Raw genomic sequence first — 19,240 nt, 5'->3', positions numbered from 1 at the left:
TTTTCGTACGGCGATTAGAGTACTCCTTCCGACTTAATGCATCGGCTACCACGTTGGCCTTGCCTGGATGGTACTTGATCTCGCATTCGTAGTCGTTTAGCAATTCCACCCATTTTCGTTGTCTCATGTTCAGCTCCTTCTGATTCAAGATGTGTTGGAGGCTCTTGTGGTCTGTGAAGATGGTGCACTTTGTACCGTACAGGTAGTGCCTCCAAATTTTTAGGGCGAAGACCACGGCTCCCAGTTCTAGGTCATGGGTCGTGTAATTTACTTCGTGCGTCTTTAGTTGGCGGGACGCATATGCTATCACTCTTCCACGTTGCATGAGAATGCAACCTAAGCCCTGATTTGACGCGTCACAGTAAACTACAAAATCTTCCGTTCCTTCGGGTAGAGATAGTACAGGTGTGCTACAAAGAGCTTGCTTCAAGGTTCGAAACGCAACCTCTTGTCGGTCCGTCCATTTGAATGGCACGCCCTTTTGCGTAAGCAAGGTAAGCGGCTTGGCGATCTTAGAGAAGTTTTGGATGAATCTCCTATAGTAGCCTGCTAGGCCTAAGAACTGACGAATTTCGGTGGGCGTAGTCGGAGTTGCCCATCCTTCCACAGCTTTGACCTTAGAGGGATCCACATGAATTCCGTCTTGGCTAACTACGTGGCCTAGGAAATTCACACTCCGGAGCCAGAACTCGCACTTGGAGAGTTTGGCGTACAGCTTTTCCGTTCGCAGAGTTTCTAGGATCTGTCGGAGATGTTGGCCATGCTCCTCTTTGTTTCGAGAATAGACGAGGATGTCATCGATAAACACAATGACGAAGTTGTCCAGGAACGGTCGACATATTCGATTCATTAGGTCCATAAATGCGGCGGGTGCATTCGTTAGACCGAAGGGCATTACGACGAACTCATAATGTCCGTAGCGGGTTCGGAAAGCGGTTTTAGGAATATCCTCTTCTCGGACTTTGAGTTGGTGGTATCCGGACCGTAAATCTATTTTAGAAAAATAACTAGCTCCTTGGAGCTGGTCGAATAGATCATCGATTCGCGGGAGTGGGTAGCGATTTTTGACAGTGAGTTTATTTAACTCTCTGTAATCGATGCACATTCTGAAAGATCCGTCCTTCTTTTTGACAAAGAGCACCGGAGCTCCCCATGGCGAGTAGCTAGGTCGGATAAATCCCTTGTCCAGAAGCTCACTGAGTTGGCTGGACAATTCCTGCATTTCAGCATGAGCCAATCGATATGGTGATTTAGCAAGAGGAGTTGCTCCTGGAACGAGGTCGATTCGGAACTCAACCTGTCTCTCTGGGGGTACTCCTGGAAGATCTTCGGGAAACACGTCCGGAAATTCACATGCTACTGGAATGTCTTGGATGTTAGTTTCTTCTTTGGTCTTGTCCACTATGTGAGCCAAGAACGCCAAATTGTTCTTTCGCAAGTGTTTTTGTGCTTTGATGCACGAGATGAGACGAAGATTTGTACTGGGTTTGTCTCCGTAAATTACTAGGGTTTCGTGATTTGGGAGACGAAGGCGAATGGCCTTCTCATGGCACATAATCTCAACATGGTGGGGGCTTAACCAATCCATGCCGATAATCACCTCGAAACTCCTAATTGATACTGGCATCAGATCTATTCGTAAGACGTGTTGGTTGAGGGTTAGGGTACATCCGATGTAGATCTCCCTAGTGGATTCGGTTTTCCCATTGGCCATTTCCATTGTATAGGTTTCATTTAGCTTCTGGGTTTGTTGTTTTAATAAATGTTTAAACTTCTCGCTTACGAAACTTCGCTCCGCTCCGGTATCAAATAAGATGCATGCATAAGTGTGGTTTAGGAGAAACGTACCGGTCACAACTGCGGGGTCCTGAACTGCATCACTCTGACCCATAGTCAGCATTCTTCCTGCTACTCTGTTTCCTGAGTTGTTGTTGTTAGGGCAATCCCGACGGAAGTGTCCCGTCCTTCCGCACCCGAAACAGGTGTGGCTAGGCCCTGTATTGTTGCTGCCGGCATTGGTTTTGTTGTTATTGCGGTGGTTGTTGTTGTTCTGGTTGTTTCCCTGACTCTGGTTCTGAGAAGGATAAGTCCTGCAGAACCTTGCAGTGTGTCCCCTTCGGTTGCAACTGGTGCAATGGAACTCCCTACATTCTCCTTGGTGATGGAAACCGCACTTGTTGCATTTGGGAAGATTACCGGAATAGGGTCTTGAAGCATTTGAAGCAGCTGAGGCTGGAGCATGTGGTGTGGCTGGAACCGGCGCAGTGACAGCGTTAACTGCCACTGTTTGCTGCTTTTTAGAGGTCTCGGGGCCCTGACGCCCCTTTCTCTTGTTGTTCCGCCCTTTCTTGCCATCATCCTCCTTTTTCTTCTCAGTCTCCACTGGCTTCTCGCCCTTTTTGTGGTTATGATCATATAGCCTCTTTGCCAATCTCTTTGCACTGTCAAACGTTTCAGGGTTCGCAGTTATCACATTCCCTTGAATGGGGGATGTCAGTCCCCAGATGAATCGTTCAATCTTCTTTCCTTCTGATGTAATCATACCCGGGCACAACAGAGATAGTTCGCTAAATCTCGTTATGTAGGCATCGATGTTCCCATTCTGCACAGTGAGATTCCATAGTTCCTGTTCCATCTTTTGTATTTCGCCTCGGGGGCAGTACTCAGCCATTAACATTTCTTTCATTTCTGCCCAGGGAATAGAGTTGGCGACAGGGAGCGTCATAGCTTCTACGTGTCCATTCCACCAAGTGAGTGTTTGGTCCAAAAAAGTACAGGCCGCGAACTTCACCTTCATCTGCTCGGGGCAATCGCATATCTCGAACACCGACTCTACCTTCTTAATCCATCGCTTCAGGGTAATCACTCCTCCAATGCCGTTGAAAGTTCGGGGTTTAGCGTTCACAAGGTCCTTGTAGGTGCACGTTTTAGTGGGTCCTTGATTCGTCCCGTTGTTCGAACTTCCGGATCCTTGTCCGTTACCTCCTCCGTTGTTCCCTCGGTGAAGTTGTGCCATAGCTGCTGTGACCGCAGCAGACACGGCTGCCTGGAAAGCAGTGGTGTCAACTTCGGGCGGGGTTGGTTCGGGATTTCCGCGAGTAGCTCGGCGAGGCATCTTCTTGTCACGAAACGGAAAGATGTTGAGTGTACGTGGTTTCCGTGAGGTCGTGGTCCTACTGACTAGGTGTATGGCACGAACTTAAGTACTTCTATCATTTAGCATACAATCATAGATTCGCAACACATAGCAAAACACGTAAGAGTTCACTAATATCATCCTATGCCTCTCCCACTATTGCAGACTAAACAGACGTTCTCTTTTTGGTGCTAGAAGGGTATAGTTTTAGGTTCCCTAGCTATCCCGTTCTCATCAAGACGTGTGTTAGTTTTACTTTGGAGAGAATGTAGTTGATCAGGCTACATTCACTCCTTGGTATCACTAAGAACAGTCCCGAATTAACCGAGATACCAGCATTATTGTGTTTGATTCGGCGTTAGATCCTTATTCCTAATGCAAGCAAGTGTGTTTTATTTACTTGTTTTGTTCAGAGTTATGTTAGTCCCTCTTTTGGCTTATAGTTGCATATCAATGTGTGGCTCGACATGCTAGTTCACTATAAACAAAGCTCTGATACCAACCTGTCACACCCCGAACCAGACGGCGGAAACGTCCGGGGGCTGTCGTGACTCAATTGAATACCATAACATTGAATATATGAAACATAACAACATTCGTCACCATGCATTAATATAGTACAACCAGTAGAATTTACATGAAGTATATTGTTTAAGCATTACATTCCCAAAAATAAATTGTTCGATTCGTACATAATCAAACTGCAAGCCATCACCGAATATGTTTTCCTTTGGTTCACTGGTTCCCTGAGAATACAAGTATTTTGAAAAACGTCAACATAAGAAATGTTGGTGAGTTCATAAGTAGTGTTTTAAATTCCAATGTTTTGTATTGTTTGAAAATCGCCAGAAAATCCGATATTTTCTGAAATGAAAAGCCTTCGAAAATGTTTGTGAAGATCCATAGGTATGCTTGTTTGTTTCTATACTTAAAAAAAATTGTTCGTTAAAATTGTATGCATTTCAAATCTGTATGTATTGAAAACCCTAGGAAAACCCGATGTTTTCCTAATTCCTTGAATTACATGAAGTTACATTGAAACCATTGCATAGCGTATAGTGTCAGTCCCAGGCGACGTTGGATTATTTTTGAGCATGATTAATTACTACAAACCCGCATTACACAAACGCCCAGTTTATAGCTATACTAACGATCCCGAAGGCGTCGTCCGTACTAATCACGTTATCCAGCCGCCCTGACTACGTGTCGTCCCACATCCGAAGAGAAAGAGGGCACGAAGACCTCGATGACTCTAATAGCCGGTTGGGGATAAAATGTGTACGAGGGGTCCCCGACCCGCCTCGCAAAAATGTAGACTTTACTAGCAATACCAAAGGACCCTTGGGGACCAGTAGTATACAAGCCATTGAAAGTCCCTCTACGTTGTGCCAAGTCGGTGAAACCCAACACTTCGTAGAAAAAAAATGTCTTCGGGCCTTAAGATCAGGTCATTGGGCTAGCTAGGCCCAACAAACAAGATTTTACACTTTTGGGGCCCAAAGATGGTGCGTAGACGTCTGTGCACACTCGCATGTAAATTTAGTTCCCAACGTTATTTGTATAAATCGTAGCGTCGTCGTGTTAGTAGTTTCGGATTTTCATTGGTTCGAGACCGAACCAATTCGTTTCACAACGATTTTGGTATTGTAGTGTATTGTATTTCATCGATAGTCGCGGTACCATGGTTTGATCAATTACATGTATTGAAATAGCCTTGGAAGTTTTCTGTTTCAGCCCCTCATTGTTCGTAAAATTTACTTTTTCAACCCTTTAGTTAAATACTTTCCGGTTTGGTCCTTAAATCAATTTTCTTGACATTTTAACACCAAAAATTATTGAAATTGATATTTTTCAGCATATTTTTCATAGAAAACAGTTTAAGTCCCTGAAATTTCAGTTTTCTCGGTTATAACCCTTCTTTTTTGCAATTTTGACAATTTTGGCCCAAATTGTAAAATTTTTGCAACTTTGGTCCTTTTTAATTTAAAAAGCATTTTAAACCTTTGAAAAGGACTTGGATCACTTATGGTCCACTTTTTTACAGAAAATCACAGTTTTGGCCCTCCAAAACAGAAAAATTCGCATAATGGGCCTCATTGGGCCGAAAATGTCATTTTTAGCCCATTAAGCTTGAAATTTATGTTTTTAATCCTCTAAATGAGTAAATTTCCAGAAATTGTTTTATTGAAACTGTTTTGACACACCTCATCCATCAGAATTCGTGATATGTCAATTTGGGCCCTTAATTTTGTATTTTTCACATTTTAGGCCCAAAATTTGTGTTTTTAACCCAAAGAAAATAGTTACTAAACCACTTAACCATTTTTCTTGAAACACTTTGTATTTAGAAATATATTTGAAGCTAAAATCATTTAACACAAGATATATCTCGGTTTTGAGGGGTTTTATGGCTAGATCCAACATTATAACACACAAATGCATGCATATAAGCATGGAAATCATACAAGGCATACAAAACACATATAGATCTACACTTTCACTTGTATTCCCCCCCCCCCCCCCCCCACAAAACTCATAAAAACAGAAAATAGGGGGTATGAAGCTCACCTTGGGTGTGGTTTCGGTTTTTGGAAGAAAAGATGGAGGAAAACTTGATGATTTTTGGCCTTAGCACCTTTCCTTGGTAGATCTCGAGTTTGAGATGGTTCTAGGGTGCAAGATCATGATTTTTGCATAGATTAGGAAAGGATTTTGATAACAAAAAGAATCTAAACCATAGATCCAAGCATAATCTTACCTTAGATGATGATTAACTTGCAAGATCCTCTTGAAAGCCCCTAATTTTCGAGATTTTTAGAGAGGAAAGGGAGGAGTGTTCTTGAGTGTTCTTGAGAGGGTTTGAGAGATTTTTGTGGTGTGTGTGTGTGCTTGTGGCCGAGAGTGAGAGAGAGGAAGAAGTGAGGTGATCTTTGAAGTGATACTTGCATGGAAGAATGAGATACAATGCATGGATATCCTTTGGGTAATAGTGAGGTGGCATCCAAAGTCAACACTTCCATTTCTCCTTGGGTTTGGGCCTTGGGCCGAGAATTTGAAAGGGAAAAGAAAATTTTGGGCTTTTTCCCTTTAAGCCCAAAATTAGAGTTAGTTAGGGTGTGTTTTATACCTAAAAGAATGTGGTAGGATTTTCATATTTTTATTGGACTAGTTTAGGGTATTCATGTATCAAGGCTTTTAGTTCATTTCATTCTAGGTCCAACATGCCCTAAAATGTTGAATTAAATAAATGTGGGTCCAATTTGAATCCAATTAGGGTTCTAAGCCCAATTGGAAGCTTATTGGTCCATTTGGATCCAATAAGGGAGTCCTAGCCCAAAATGGACTTAAACAAGGACTTCTAAGGTTTCCAATTGCTTGATGACTATTTGTAGTACTTGCATGATGTATTTGATTGAAGTTTTTGATTCACATTAGCTTGAATGTATAGATTACATGACACAAAATTTCCAATTGTGACATTATGAACATGTGTTTGTTCATTTGATTGAAAACCATTTCTTTGAAAATTGTTTTGCAAAAACCTTGCATTTTGACGATTAGGAACAAAATTCCTTTGTTGTTGGTTTTGAGCAAAATTTGCATTTCTTGGTTTTTGAACAATCGGTGTTGGAATTGGTTATTGAAATTTTAAATGATATTTTGAAAAATCATTTTGTTTTTTTAGCAGGTGTTTTCTGATCAAAAGACTTATTTTTTTAAAAAGTCTTAACTTGTTCAGTCGATTTTTGTTCAGACGATTTTTGTGGAAAAACTTTTTGTTTCTTAAAAGACTTGATAGTTTTCCAATGAACCTTGTTTCCTTCTTTTGACATCGAAATACCATCTTCTTTTGAAACTTTTTAAATTTGTTCATTGAAAATGTGTGCTTTTGTGTTTTGATTTTGAGAAACTGGTTCAACTAGTTGTTTATCAACATTTGCTTTTTCTGTTTTAACTTCCCAAATTCTTTTTGGTTTTTACCTTTGAAAAGTAGATGAGTTCTTGGTTTGAGAAAAACCCTTCTTTCATAACTCCTTGATTTTCTTCATCAACAATTTTGTTGATGTCAGGATTCACTTTGTCTCTATTTCCAGTAGTAACAAACACTTGATTTGGAAACACCATATCATCGGTGCATTTGAATGACGGATGTACGAATGAGTTCGATTCGAGATAATAAGGACCTTTTTCCTTCATTACTTTTTCGTATTTCTCTGTTTCCTCATAAACTTGATCAATAACAACTTTGGGAATCGTTGTTTTGTCCTCATCACTATCACTATCATAGTCTTTGACCTCCACATAATCATAGTTGTGAGCTTTAGAAGTTGAGGGTCGGTCAGTGTTAACCTTTTCCAATGAATCATTACAATTTCTTTACCCATGTCCATTGAAGTGATATTAATGACAGATAACTGGGAACAATCAACAATTTACTCTTCCTTAATTTCACTGATATTGTCAGAATCATATTTGATATTAGCAAAATTGTGTTGAGAGTCAAATGTTGAATTCTCAGTCTTTTTCAAAATTTTGATTTGTTCATTCTTAGTCAAGGTCTCATACATAATATGCACCAAATCATTAGCATCTAAACATTCATTTATTTTAACAATACCATATGCATAATAATCATTTGGGACTGTCAAATTCAGAGATCTTTTTCTCACAATCATAGGATGTCGAATCTACTTTCTCCCTTTCGAATATCAAAAAGTGAAATAGTTTCCTATGTTGTTCCTTACTAATATCAGAAGAATGATGTAGATTTGTTAGTTTAGCATGCAATCGTTTAGTAGAATTGTAATAAATGTTACCGTTGTTTCATCAAAATACAATTATCTGCTCTAACACTGTCCAAAGTAACATTTTTCAATTGTAATTCAAGATTATCTACTCTACTCCTCTTTGTCTCCAAACTTTTCTGTGTTTCTAGCAACAATGATTTTGATTTTTCAACATCGTTACTAACAAAAATAAGCATGTCATTAACATAATATATAGTATCATCGAAGTCAGATAAAACAACATCATATGAACTGAAAAGAATATCAAAGGATTCAATAAGAGAACATACCTTCAAAGTCATTGGAGATTTTTCTGCTCCAGTTGAAACAAAGCACTTTCCTATCACTTTATCTTCCTTAGAACTTCCATCCTCAAACCTTGCATACATAGCACCGTGTGTGGGGTTCGTCGTCTCCTCATCATCTGATCCAAATGACCAGATTTGATAAGTACCATTCCCATCACCACTCCCCTTCACAGCGAGTGACATTCCCTTCGTCATTTACCTTACGTCCTCCAGCCTTTCGACATAGTAGGCTTCATCCTTCACTCTTTCTTTCTTCTCCTCTCTTTTCCTCAACCTGCAATCAACTGCCAAATGGTTTGCACCATTGCAGTAATTGCAATAAAAACTAGAATCTCCTTTTATCTTCTTCTCCACCTTATTACCAGCAGTCTTATTCTCCTTCTTCTCAACCTTCGAATAATCTCTAACACTCTTCCCATGTGATGAATTTCCCTTGAAATCATTGTTTCCTTTGAACTTCAGATTGAATGGCTTCTTAAAGAACTTCTTAACTTTGTTGTTCAAATAATAAGCCACAACTTCATCTTTAGAATTCATGAGAAAACCCTCATCACTTGAACCATCAATCTCACCAGACTCGACTTCAGACACTTTTCCTAACACCTTCGAATCATCTCTAACACTCTTCCCAGATGATGAATTTCCCTTGAAATCATTGTTTCCTTTGAACTTCGGATTGAATGGATTCTTAAAGAACTTATCAATTTTTTTGTTCGAATCATAAGACACAACTTCATCTTCTGTATTCATGAGAAAACCCTCATCACCTGAACCATCAATCTCAGCAGACTCGACTTCAGACACTTTTCCTGACACCTTCGAAACCAATGCAAGAGGGCCACCCAGATTCATTTTCCCTTTAGCAATTGATCTCACTCTCATGAGGTTTTAGAACATTATAGAGATCTCCCAAAGAGTAGTTATCGAATCTTTGTTGGGTCTTGATCATCAAACTAATGTTTCTCCATTCCTTTCGAAGCCGCATTAAAAATGTGAGATTGTACTCAAGAGTAGAACGTATGACTCCATAATGATTGCATTTGAAGATCAACTCGTTTAGACGATCATAATAGAGTTTGATTGTTTCACTGTCCTTTTTCTTGAATTCACCCAATTCAAGTAGACACCGCTTAACATAAATTTTTCTTGTCTTCTCGCTTCCCTGATACTTCACTTTCAATGTATCCCAGATTTCTTTTGCTGATTTGCAACCTTGCACATAATTGTAAGCCACCAGTGAGAGAGCACCGCGAAGTTTACGCATACACCTTTTATCATTCGCTTTATGTTTGTCAGCTTGCACACCAATATTAGCAAAGGAACTAGTTGTTCCGATTTCTTCTAGCCTTCCTGGACGATAGTCTCCACTATTGATACAGCGCCTAATATCTTCATCAATCCCATTGAGATAATCTTCCATTATATCCACCCATTGCTCATAATATTTAGGGATTAGCATCGGAATTTTGGTAGAAGAACCAAGAAGATGAGAGAAACCAATCATGGTATTCATGTTAATGTTCGCCATTGATGTACGGACAGAAATGAAGAAAACTTTCAGAAAGTTGAATCTAGCAGATGATTCTATCATAAACAGATCAGAGAACACTTGATTTGTCAAACAAAATGTAGAATCGAATAAAATCAATTGATTAGGTCATGTTTTCTAGATCAAAAGTGTGGAAAATTTCTGAATCGAGAATAGTGATTCAAAACTTTTGAAAACACGAGAAAACCTAAAAACAATTGAAATAATCCTGCTCTCATACCAAATGTAGTTCGTATGAATCTAGTGTCACTACTAGAAAAACAACCTTTTACGACGCTCATTGCGCGTCGTAAAAGGCTCAGACAACGCGCAAATGCGCATCAAGGAAGTCCCTGTTATAAAGAGAGACGACGCGCAATTACGACGTGTGTTTACGACACGCAATGCGTATCAAGGAAGGCCTTGTCATAAAGGAAGACGACACGCATTCGCGTGTCATAAACAGGTCTAATTAGTCAGGTGGGTTGTTTTTATCTTTTTGACAATTTAAATTGATATGAAAGAGCATGATACGACTTGGGGTTTTAGTTTTTTGCATGAATCATGTAATCCTAGATGGATATAAGAGTGAAAGATTTTATGTGGGGGAGTTACAATAAATCATCCCACATAGAGAAGTTTTAGCACTTACCAATATGTTCCATCATTGTTATGAATCAAGAGATGACTGGGCTAATGGATATTTGTGGGACATTGATTGTAGGTGTGTTGTGGGGGGAAGTCAACCCACATGAATAGAATCAAAGGGTCTGGTAATGGTACGTCATAATCTCCAGGTTTTGCTTCCCGTTGCAATAGGATAACACTAACCTTTTGTAATAGGCTGCACTTGATTGTAACATTAAATGAACTTTTATTTTGGTGCTCCTGGTGTTCCTTCAACCCATCTCCTCAACCTATAATTTTCATAAGATGAAAAATAAGACTTTGAACACTAAAATTTTCATTCAAGAACACAAGCACTCAACTAAATTTGGCATCCAAGAACACAAGTACAATCTACATACTCAAATTTGGCATCCAAGAACACAAGTATAATCTACACTAAAATTAACCTTCTCCCGGTGCATTTATTTGTGTATTATAGTGGCCAGACTTTCTCTTACTTTCTTATATATAATTGTTTCTGAAATAAGAAGATAATAAAGAATAATCACAATTATTTGTAATATGTATATGAAAAAAAGGAATCACAAAATAAAATAACTTACAACCAAGTGCTTCAATCCAATCACAACCTTCCCACCCGAATTAATTACAGCCAACTACAAACTAACTCAAAACCCATAAACTTGTCAGAATCCTCTTTTCCTGACGAATAATTGGTGATTCTCTCTTTTAATTTCTATAGATATTGGATTTTGTAGGTAAGATTCATCTCTGATGAGTGTAAACTGAAATTAGATGAATTATAGATATGGAGTGAGAAGAAGGAAGGAAACCTGCTCATATGCCGCTGAAAATCTTTTCCTGTCAAATAAAATGTAACACATTTATAAAAGGAATTAGGTTTTTAAGCTTAATCAATACCGATCCAATGCCGAGAGATTCCGTTGTTGAAAATCACGAAGGAAATTCACTCTTGACGAAAAGTAGTTGGAGGTTTATGAATAAAGAGAGGGGAATGGTTAAAGAGAATTTAAATTAAGAAATACTGATTTGGTTACTGATTGATCGGCTTCTTGGTATTATGAAGGAAGAGAATTCAAATTTTGAAAGCCCTAAAATTACGATTTTTGAAACGCAACAATAGAAGAGGAACAAAAGTTTCTAAATGAGATTTTTGAAATAGGGCACACCCTGAATATTAGTGTAAACATTGAAAATAGTATCAATCTAGCCTTTCTTTTCCTTCTTCCTCCAAATTCGAACCAAACATATTAACATATGATTCTAGGTTATCGTTTATCAACATCCAATGTTTCCAAATCCGATCCTGGTTATCAAAATTGTGGTTGTTGATATATCAGAATCAAAAACTAATTGTAAGAATCGTTTTATCAAGAAGGAAGTAGATAAACAAATCGTACCAAGGAAGTAGAACCAATGTTGTTGACATGACGATCTAACTGAAGAAAACAAACCACGTCCTTCATTTTCTTCCTCAAGTATAGAATTCATTTTCTTCCTCAAGCCTAGAAATAATAGACAATTATGCAAGAATCACAAATGTAAAAAGGAAATTAATCTTCTAAACACCCAAAACCAAAACCCATGGTTAAATCATCCAACAGAAGATGCGTTAGCGGAAGATGAGCTGTGATTTCTGGAGAAAAATAGATGAGAATCGAAGATGCGTTAACGGAAGATGAGCTGTGATTTCTGGAGAAAAGTAGATGAGAATCGAAGGTTTATTTAAAAATTAAATAGTATCTAGTTTTCAAAATCAAGAATGTCAAATTGACGGAAATAGAGGCGTGATTTATTTTAGTTTTAAAGAATAAACGGATGAGTAAACAACGTTTAGGGGTTTTAAAAGCTGAAGGGTAAATTAGGTATTTTACTTTGAAATTTTGATAGATGGAGAAGATGTCATGTAAGATAAATGGTTTGTTTTATTAGAGTAGAGGATTTACAAATTGACCTATATAAGGAAGCATTTGGTATCAACCCATTTCATATTTTGATCATTTGACAAATTTGGTCAAATTTTCCTATATAAGGGAGCATTTGGTATCATTCATTCCTCCTATGACTATGCTCCAGCCAAAACCTAGCAGACAAGTGGCAGAGATAAGTGGAATATATGCAAAATAAATTCTATCATATATACATCTACTTGAAAAACGTAACACTTTATCGGAAAACATAACGTGACTACTGTTTCATTGGAGTAAAATCCAATAAAGAAATGTTCTGCTCTGCTGGTGTTTGCAAAATCAAGGCCATAATCAATTTTGAATTCATTACTATCATATCCTTCCGCCAAGACCCACATATTATATTAATATTATTCGACATAATGTGCAGGATGCATGTGAGTGTGACCGCATTTACATCAAAAGTTTAAACTGGAAACAGCAACTCGCCCTATTAAAATTAATTAATTAAATCACACCAAACTTCAAACGTACCCTTTCTCACTTGACCAAAACTAATTAATTGAATTAGCAATCATCAAACTAAATTACTCTTTCAACACTCAAGTTAGATTTTTATTAGATTCATCACCGCAACGTCCACCTCCTAAGATCGGTGGTTGAACAAGGAGACACCTCGCCACCTGCGATGCTCTCAGTATAATACGACGAATAATTGGACTGCTGTTCCATCCCCATCCCCATGTATGCATATGATGCTTGATTGACGCTGGTAAAGCTTGGACTCCTCAAATCCTGTCCATTTCCACCACCATACGGGTCTGGAACCGGGAACGAGAGCCGCTTCTTGGCTGATCCGGATCTGTCCCTCTCCGGAGTCGAAGGCCTTTGTCTGGGTGCACTCTGAGACCTTACCCTAGCCTTGGCTGACTCGGTTGCAGCCATGTAATTGGGCATTGCACCTCCTCCTCCTCCGCTTGTCGAACCCCTTGCATGTTGCTGCTGATGATGCAACATGACCGTGTTGAAACTATAGTTAGACCTTAAGCTTGGTGTTTGGCTTTGCGTGCTGTGATAGCTTCGGTCTTCTCTAACATAATGAGGGCTTGCAGAACGGACTTGTATTGGCCTTGTTTTGGATGGGGAAGGTGTTACTGTTACTGCTGGGGACTGATGGTGTTGGGCTCTATGGAGAGGAGAAGCAGAAGAGGGGGAATTTCGTTGGTTATGGTGGTGGTGATATTGATAACTAGATCTTCTCATATGGTTAGGAGGGGGTAAGCTTGAGTAAGGCTGAGAGGTGTCCACTTGAACAGTTTTAACACCATCTCTGTGATCAGTTGAAGCTCTTCCCATGGGCCTGCTGCTATCCCATGCTTTTGGACCCAGCCATTGCTGCCTCTCTCCAATGCCAACCTCATTATCACTGCCCATTGATGAATTCCTACCATTTCTTCTCATCTTTTAATCACAAAACAATCACGCATATCAATTACAATTCTTTGATTTTAATACAACCAAAACAGCAGTTACTACTAAAATACCAAAATAGGATCGGAGGTGTTCTATCAGGAAATCACCACATTTTGTAAAAGTATCAAGAATTAAACATTTATTTCGCAAAATGGACTTTGCCAAATTGCTTTGATGACCTTTCCAGCAAATCTTGAATACTTTTCTAAATTTGTAAAATTATTGTTATTTGGCAAATCAGTTGCACAAAACAACAAATGAAAAAGTCAAAAATAGTAGGGAGTAGGGATGTAGTCATAAAGTAACTTCAAAAAACCAAAGGTATTATTTCATAAAACTCATTTTACAAAATGGATTGTTATTTTGTTACAGTTTTCCAAAACGTGGATATTTTGTGATATGACAACCAGTCATTTTAGTGATTACCATGTATGAAGACAAACCTCTTGAGAGAAGGCTTGCGACAAAGTCTTGTCGCGTCTAGCAGCTCTATTTTGAAGCATTGCTTTCACTTCCTCAATAGTGTGTGGCCGTTCATCCCAGTCATCAGCAATGCTACTTCCATCTCGAGACTAAAAGTTACCAAACAAAGCTTTTTGAAACATATCAAGGCAAAATGTAACAACTATGTACATACATACATACATATATACATGTGTGTGAGTGTATTCATAAGCACACACCAACAGAAACACATTTGCATGGTTAAATAGATATATAGGGTAAATGAGGCACATACCATCGATCTCCTGTCAGACATATCTTGATGATAACGAGAGCCCCAGGCACTGTTGGTGTCACTAAATGTAGATTTTCGACTAGTGCATTGGTCAGATTGCTTCATGCGCTGATCAAGAACACGAGCCTGCACTCTAACCAAAGCTTGCATGCATTGAAGTGTCATTTTGGCTTGCTTTCTCACATTGTGACCCCTCACTAATGCTTGCAATTTTACCAGTCCTTTGAGTGCACGAAGAGCTCTCCTGGCCTACGAAGCAAACACTGTTAGCTAGGTTATCGAACAACAAACACTTAATTAAAGATGCGAAGAAAAATAAATAACACACAATATTAGGGTAACTTTGCTACATACACAGGTGAATTAAAGAAGCTTATTGATTTCAAAATAATATTTACTATAACATGGAGATTCAATATATAGAGCTAGGAATTTTGATTTTGATTATAAAACCGCCAAGTATTACACATCTACTACAAGTAGAAGAAATAGTCACTTTATTATGGTAGAAGAAATGATTTTGATTATAACATCCATGTTTGAAGCCAAAATGCAAACTTTTGAAGTATTGGTCACTTTATTATGGTAGAAGAAATGGGCTTCCTTATAGAAAGCATGGTATATATAGCAGGGAAAGAATTTAATTTCCTACAGGATAGATTACGGGTATCCAGAATAGAATATGTTGAGTGGGTGCATGTGCCCTTGTTGCATTCACAGGCATGTTCCCATGTGCTTCATCCTCGTAAAATACCAAGGTTCTGTTTTGGTATAACGTAATCCAGTAAAATGTATTCAGATATTTACTTTTACTCAATGTTGAAAAACTAATTAAAAAAGATAGTCCGGCATATTAAACAACTAATTTTTACACGATTTTCTTATGTGTGAAAATCAACTTTGACCAAAACGCTTTCGTTTTTGGACTCCCGCATCATTTCCAAATAATCCATTGGATTTTTTTAGCAACCTCAAATAAAGTGGTCATTTCTTTTTATTTTGTCATCCGTAAGTATTTTTATTTTCACACTGATTGGCTGATTGTAGTTCATTTACTTTTGAAAAGACAAAAATATTGATTGTAAATGTTTGATATTCTGGATACAAAAATTAAAAAGTAATAGCCACACGAAAATACCGTCGTCATATGAGTTCAATATGTGGTCAGTGAATGAATGTAGGACCCTAGAATTAACAGCATAAGCTAGCTAATTAATTAAGATGGTTAGATGATAGATCTTTGTTTTGACACTAACCAGATAACCCCTGAATGACGTCTGAATGATGGTAGCGGCATAGTGCTCCCTTGAATGACCAGCCGGCGGCCTACTGATCGAAGCCACCTCCATTGCCGCCGGAGCCGTGGACATCGCTGCAATGGCATGCTTTTGTTCCGACGCCCCAAAGTCTGTACAAGTGGCATCGCTAGCCACTCGGCCGCCGCTCAAATTACTCATCTTGGCTTGCTGGGTTGATTGTACTGTTGCATTTTCATGGACGCTGGTGGGCTTCCGGAATAGCCATCTTCTCTTTTCCCTTTTCTGAATTTATGGAGAAATTAATCCATTTAATTAGTACAAGAGCAGGACATGAATGATGAAAGGGAAAAAAAAAAAGGAACCTTGTCGTCTTCCTCGTCAAGATCTTGAGCTTGAGTATCATGATTTCTTCTTTGAGTCTTTTTATCGGAATCTTTGCTAGGAGATCGGAAAGCCCTTTTAACAGCGGTGAGCCATGAGGATCCACTTTTCTTCCCCATAGATGTTAGAAATAACAATAATAACAACAAAGAAGTTGCATTTACAACAGAAGAGAAAAGGGGAGCTGCTAAAAGGGGCAGTGCTCAGAAAGAAAAGAAGAGATCTGGAGAGAAAAGATAGCGAGGCCTGGTTCACCTAACAAGCAAAGCACTTTTATCTGTAAAGGAAAGAGATGCATAAATATATGAGAGAGGATAGTGTGTCAGTCATGTGTAATGGAAAATGGTGGTGGGGTTGACAGGGAGAGTTATAAATGGTCAATAGTTTTCTTCCATTAATAAAATAAAAAGGATAATCACTTTTTAGTGGGTGTGTTTTCCTTTTCGATATTTTTTCATTTGTTGAAGTATTCAGAAAAATATCTTTACGACTTTATCAGTTTCCAGCGAGCTTGTGAGCTTTGGCGAGCTACGACGAGTCTCAAGCCAAAAAAAAAAAAAAAAAAAAAACTTAATTAATATGTTTTTCCATCGGAAAATCTTCAACCCATATTAAACATCTTCAAGAACAAAGATCAAAAATTGAATTCATCATAAATGATTTTAGATTTGTGTGTGAGTGTGTGTTAGATCTGAACAAATTTCAAACATAAACCCAATTTCAATTTTCAAACATAAGAACTCAAACCTAAAAATCAATTATTCATCTTCATCTTCTTCTCTTCAAACTCAAGACCTCAAACCTAGAAAATAATTCATCGTCTTCATTTTCTACGATAAAAAATAATAAATCTATCGACAGGTTCTGATGGGTTCGTTCATCGTGTTCTTGAGCTAGGTGTAACGCCCGAGAGTTTGACTAAACGTTAAGGGGATAATAATAATAAATATTTGTTTTATCAAATAATTAAAATTCTCAAATACGATAAATTTTCTTCGTATGCGTCACAAGTTATACAAATACTTATTTATTATATATGAGTCATGTGGACAAATATTATGGGTATGTAATATTTGTATAAATCTTGTTATAAACTTATCGAAAAGTGATAGAATAACATTTTTAAATAGAAGGTTATTTAGGATAAATAATCTTGACGAAAATTGTAACGATTGTAAAATCTCAAACTATATAAGACGTATTTTGTCTAAATACATTTTAGGGTGAACCCAAGTAATAAAACAATAATTTTTCCGTTATACCCGTTTTTCAATAATAATTGACCGAGTACTTTTTACAACGTTAGTTATTGAATATAAATTTGGATAAGATTTTATTATAAAGGGTATAATGATTTTATTAATAAATAGTTAAGGGACTATAGCGTAACTTGAAGGATATATTATGTTAATACAAGAATAACTGGAGAACCATAAATGTAACTATAATTGATTTGTGAATTGCAAACCAACATAGGTGTAAGAAATATACGATATTTTATTAACTAAAAATAACACGTATTGTTTAAATATGTGATCGTACAACTTCATTTAATAAAAAGGTATACGTGTTTTGTTTTTTTGTTAACTCTTCTAACTAGAGTTATACGTGTCAAGAATTTTAAATGAGTAAGCATTTTAAACCGTACGAAAGATAAGAGATAGGCGATTTGCATTGTAGTATAAATAGCAACATCTTGAATTATTTTCATATATCAACAAAAGTCTTTCAAGAATTTATTTTTAGATATTATTTCACATATTAGATGTTTTAGGCAATATAATAAGTTGGCAAACAGTGTTGAGCTTGGAACCATAATAGTAGTTAGTTTTCATTAACTAATCAGGTGAGTGCATAGTTACTTTCATCTTAAACATAGATATGAAGTATTTAATATAAATTATGTGCTATGTGTGCATATTATCTGTGTTCTTGATATCTATGTTGGATGAACAAAATATACATGTTTTATTCGATTTAAATTGTATACATATTTTATACCTTTAATTATGATGGGTAAAAATGGGTAGATTAGAGATGAGATGAGAGATGAAAGATGAGCTGAATGATGAGAGATGAAAGATGATATAGATGACGAGAGGTAAAAGATTATGAGAAGCGATGACCCAGTCATCTAGCAGAGTATAGATGACAACCACGGACCATTCTAGACAGTCCAGTGGAACACTAGTAGGCTCGCAACCTATAGGTGTTGTGAACAATATGTTCATCAGATGTACTCTAAAAACCCATTGACATGTATTGTGGCTGGACTCCCTAAAATAATATTGTCAATAAACGAGATAAACTCCGGCAGCTATGGGCTTAGTGCCTAACAAATAACCTCGAAAGCTATGGACTTAGTGCCTGTTGTATAAACCCTGACAGCGATAGACTTCGTGCTTATTCCTTAAGACAATCCGTAGGAATGAATGAAAGGATGATAGATGATTCTTAGGGTAGATCCTTAAGAAATAAAGAAGATAATGGGGATTGGTAATTGGGTTAATTGTTTGATGATGAAACATAATAACTTTATTATTGTGGGTTGAAAACCCTATGTACTCACCAGGTTTCCCAACCTGACCCACTTAGTTTACGTGTATCACAGGTATCGATACGAAGCTATATTACACAGAGAGATTAAAGGAAATGTAAATCACCAGTGTAAATGAATGTAAGGTCTGTTTATTCTTATGCTTCTGTATTGACGATGACATCCCAAAGTTTTAATATAAACAAAATACATTTCTTCGGAAATATTTTGATAATATATTTATCAGGTTTTTTGGGAACAAATTCCGCAATATTATTCTTTAGAATGAATACTCTGATTTTCAAATAAGCATAAATAATATTTTTAAAATGACCGTGAATTTGGGGATATCCCGCTAAGATCTTTATCGGGTTCATCAGGTTTATTCGTCGTGTTCTTGAGAGTTTCTTTAGATTTGGATGTGTGTGTCTGTGTGTTAGATCAGTACACGAACCCATATCTAGATATGTGTATGATTTCGTTTTTTGCTAGATCTGCTACGGATGAGATCATTTTGCTTAAGAAATCATTT

General features: G+C 37.5%; 1 protein-coding gene across 1 annotated transcript; it reads right to left on the bottom strand.

The window, feature by feature from the left end:
• Positions 1–12,700: 12,700 nt before the first annotated feature.
• LOC145061123 (protein IQ-DOMAIN 17-like) lies at positions 12,701–16,499 on the bottom strand. The gene is made up of 5 exons (XM_079008500.1): positions 16,154–16,499; positions 15,789–16,073; positions 14,533–14,781; positions 14,237–14,365; positions 12,701–13,781 (listed from the first exon to the last, which is right to left on the bottom strand). Exons 1-5 carry the CDS (start codon positions 16,289–16,291, stop codon positions 12,948–12,950), a joined length of 1,635 nt encoding a protein of 544 aa, XP_078864626.1. The 5' UTR covers positions 16,292–16,499; the 3' UTR covers positions 12,701–12,947.
• Between the last annotated feature and the right edge of the window lie 2,741 nt (positions 16,500–19,240).

The sequence above is a fragment of the Lactuca serriola genome, chromosome 7, assembly GCF_051521515.1.
Source record: "Lactuca serriola cultivar US96UC23 chromosome 7, Lser_US96UC23_V15, whole genome shotgun sequence".
Lineage (NCBI taxonomy): Eukaryota > Viridiplantae > Streptophyta > Magnoliopsida > Asterales > Asteraceae > Lactuca > Lactuca serriola.
The sequence above is the reverse complement of the archived record's forward strand: the minus strand, read 5'-3'. Positions and strand labels throughout refer to the sequence as shown.

Excerpts from the sequence above, each read along its gene's own strand:
- LOC145061123 (XM_079008500.1), bottom strand. The coding sequence starts at position 16,291 with ATGGGGAAGAAAAGTGGATCCTCATGGCTCACCGCTGTTAAAAGGGCT. Across the intron at positions 16,074-16,153 it reads TTGACGAGGAAGACGACAAG|AAAAGGGAAAAGAGAAGATG; the intron begins GTTCCTTTTTTT and ends CCATAAATTCAG. Across the intron at positions 13,782-14,236 it reads CGCAAGCCTTCTCTCAAGAG|ATGAGAAGAAATGGTAGGAA; the intron begins GTTTGTCTTCAT and ends TGTGATTAAAAG.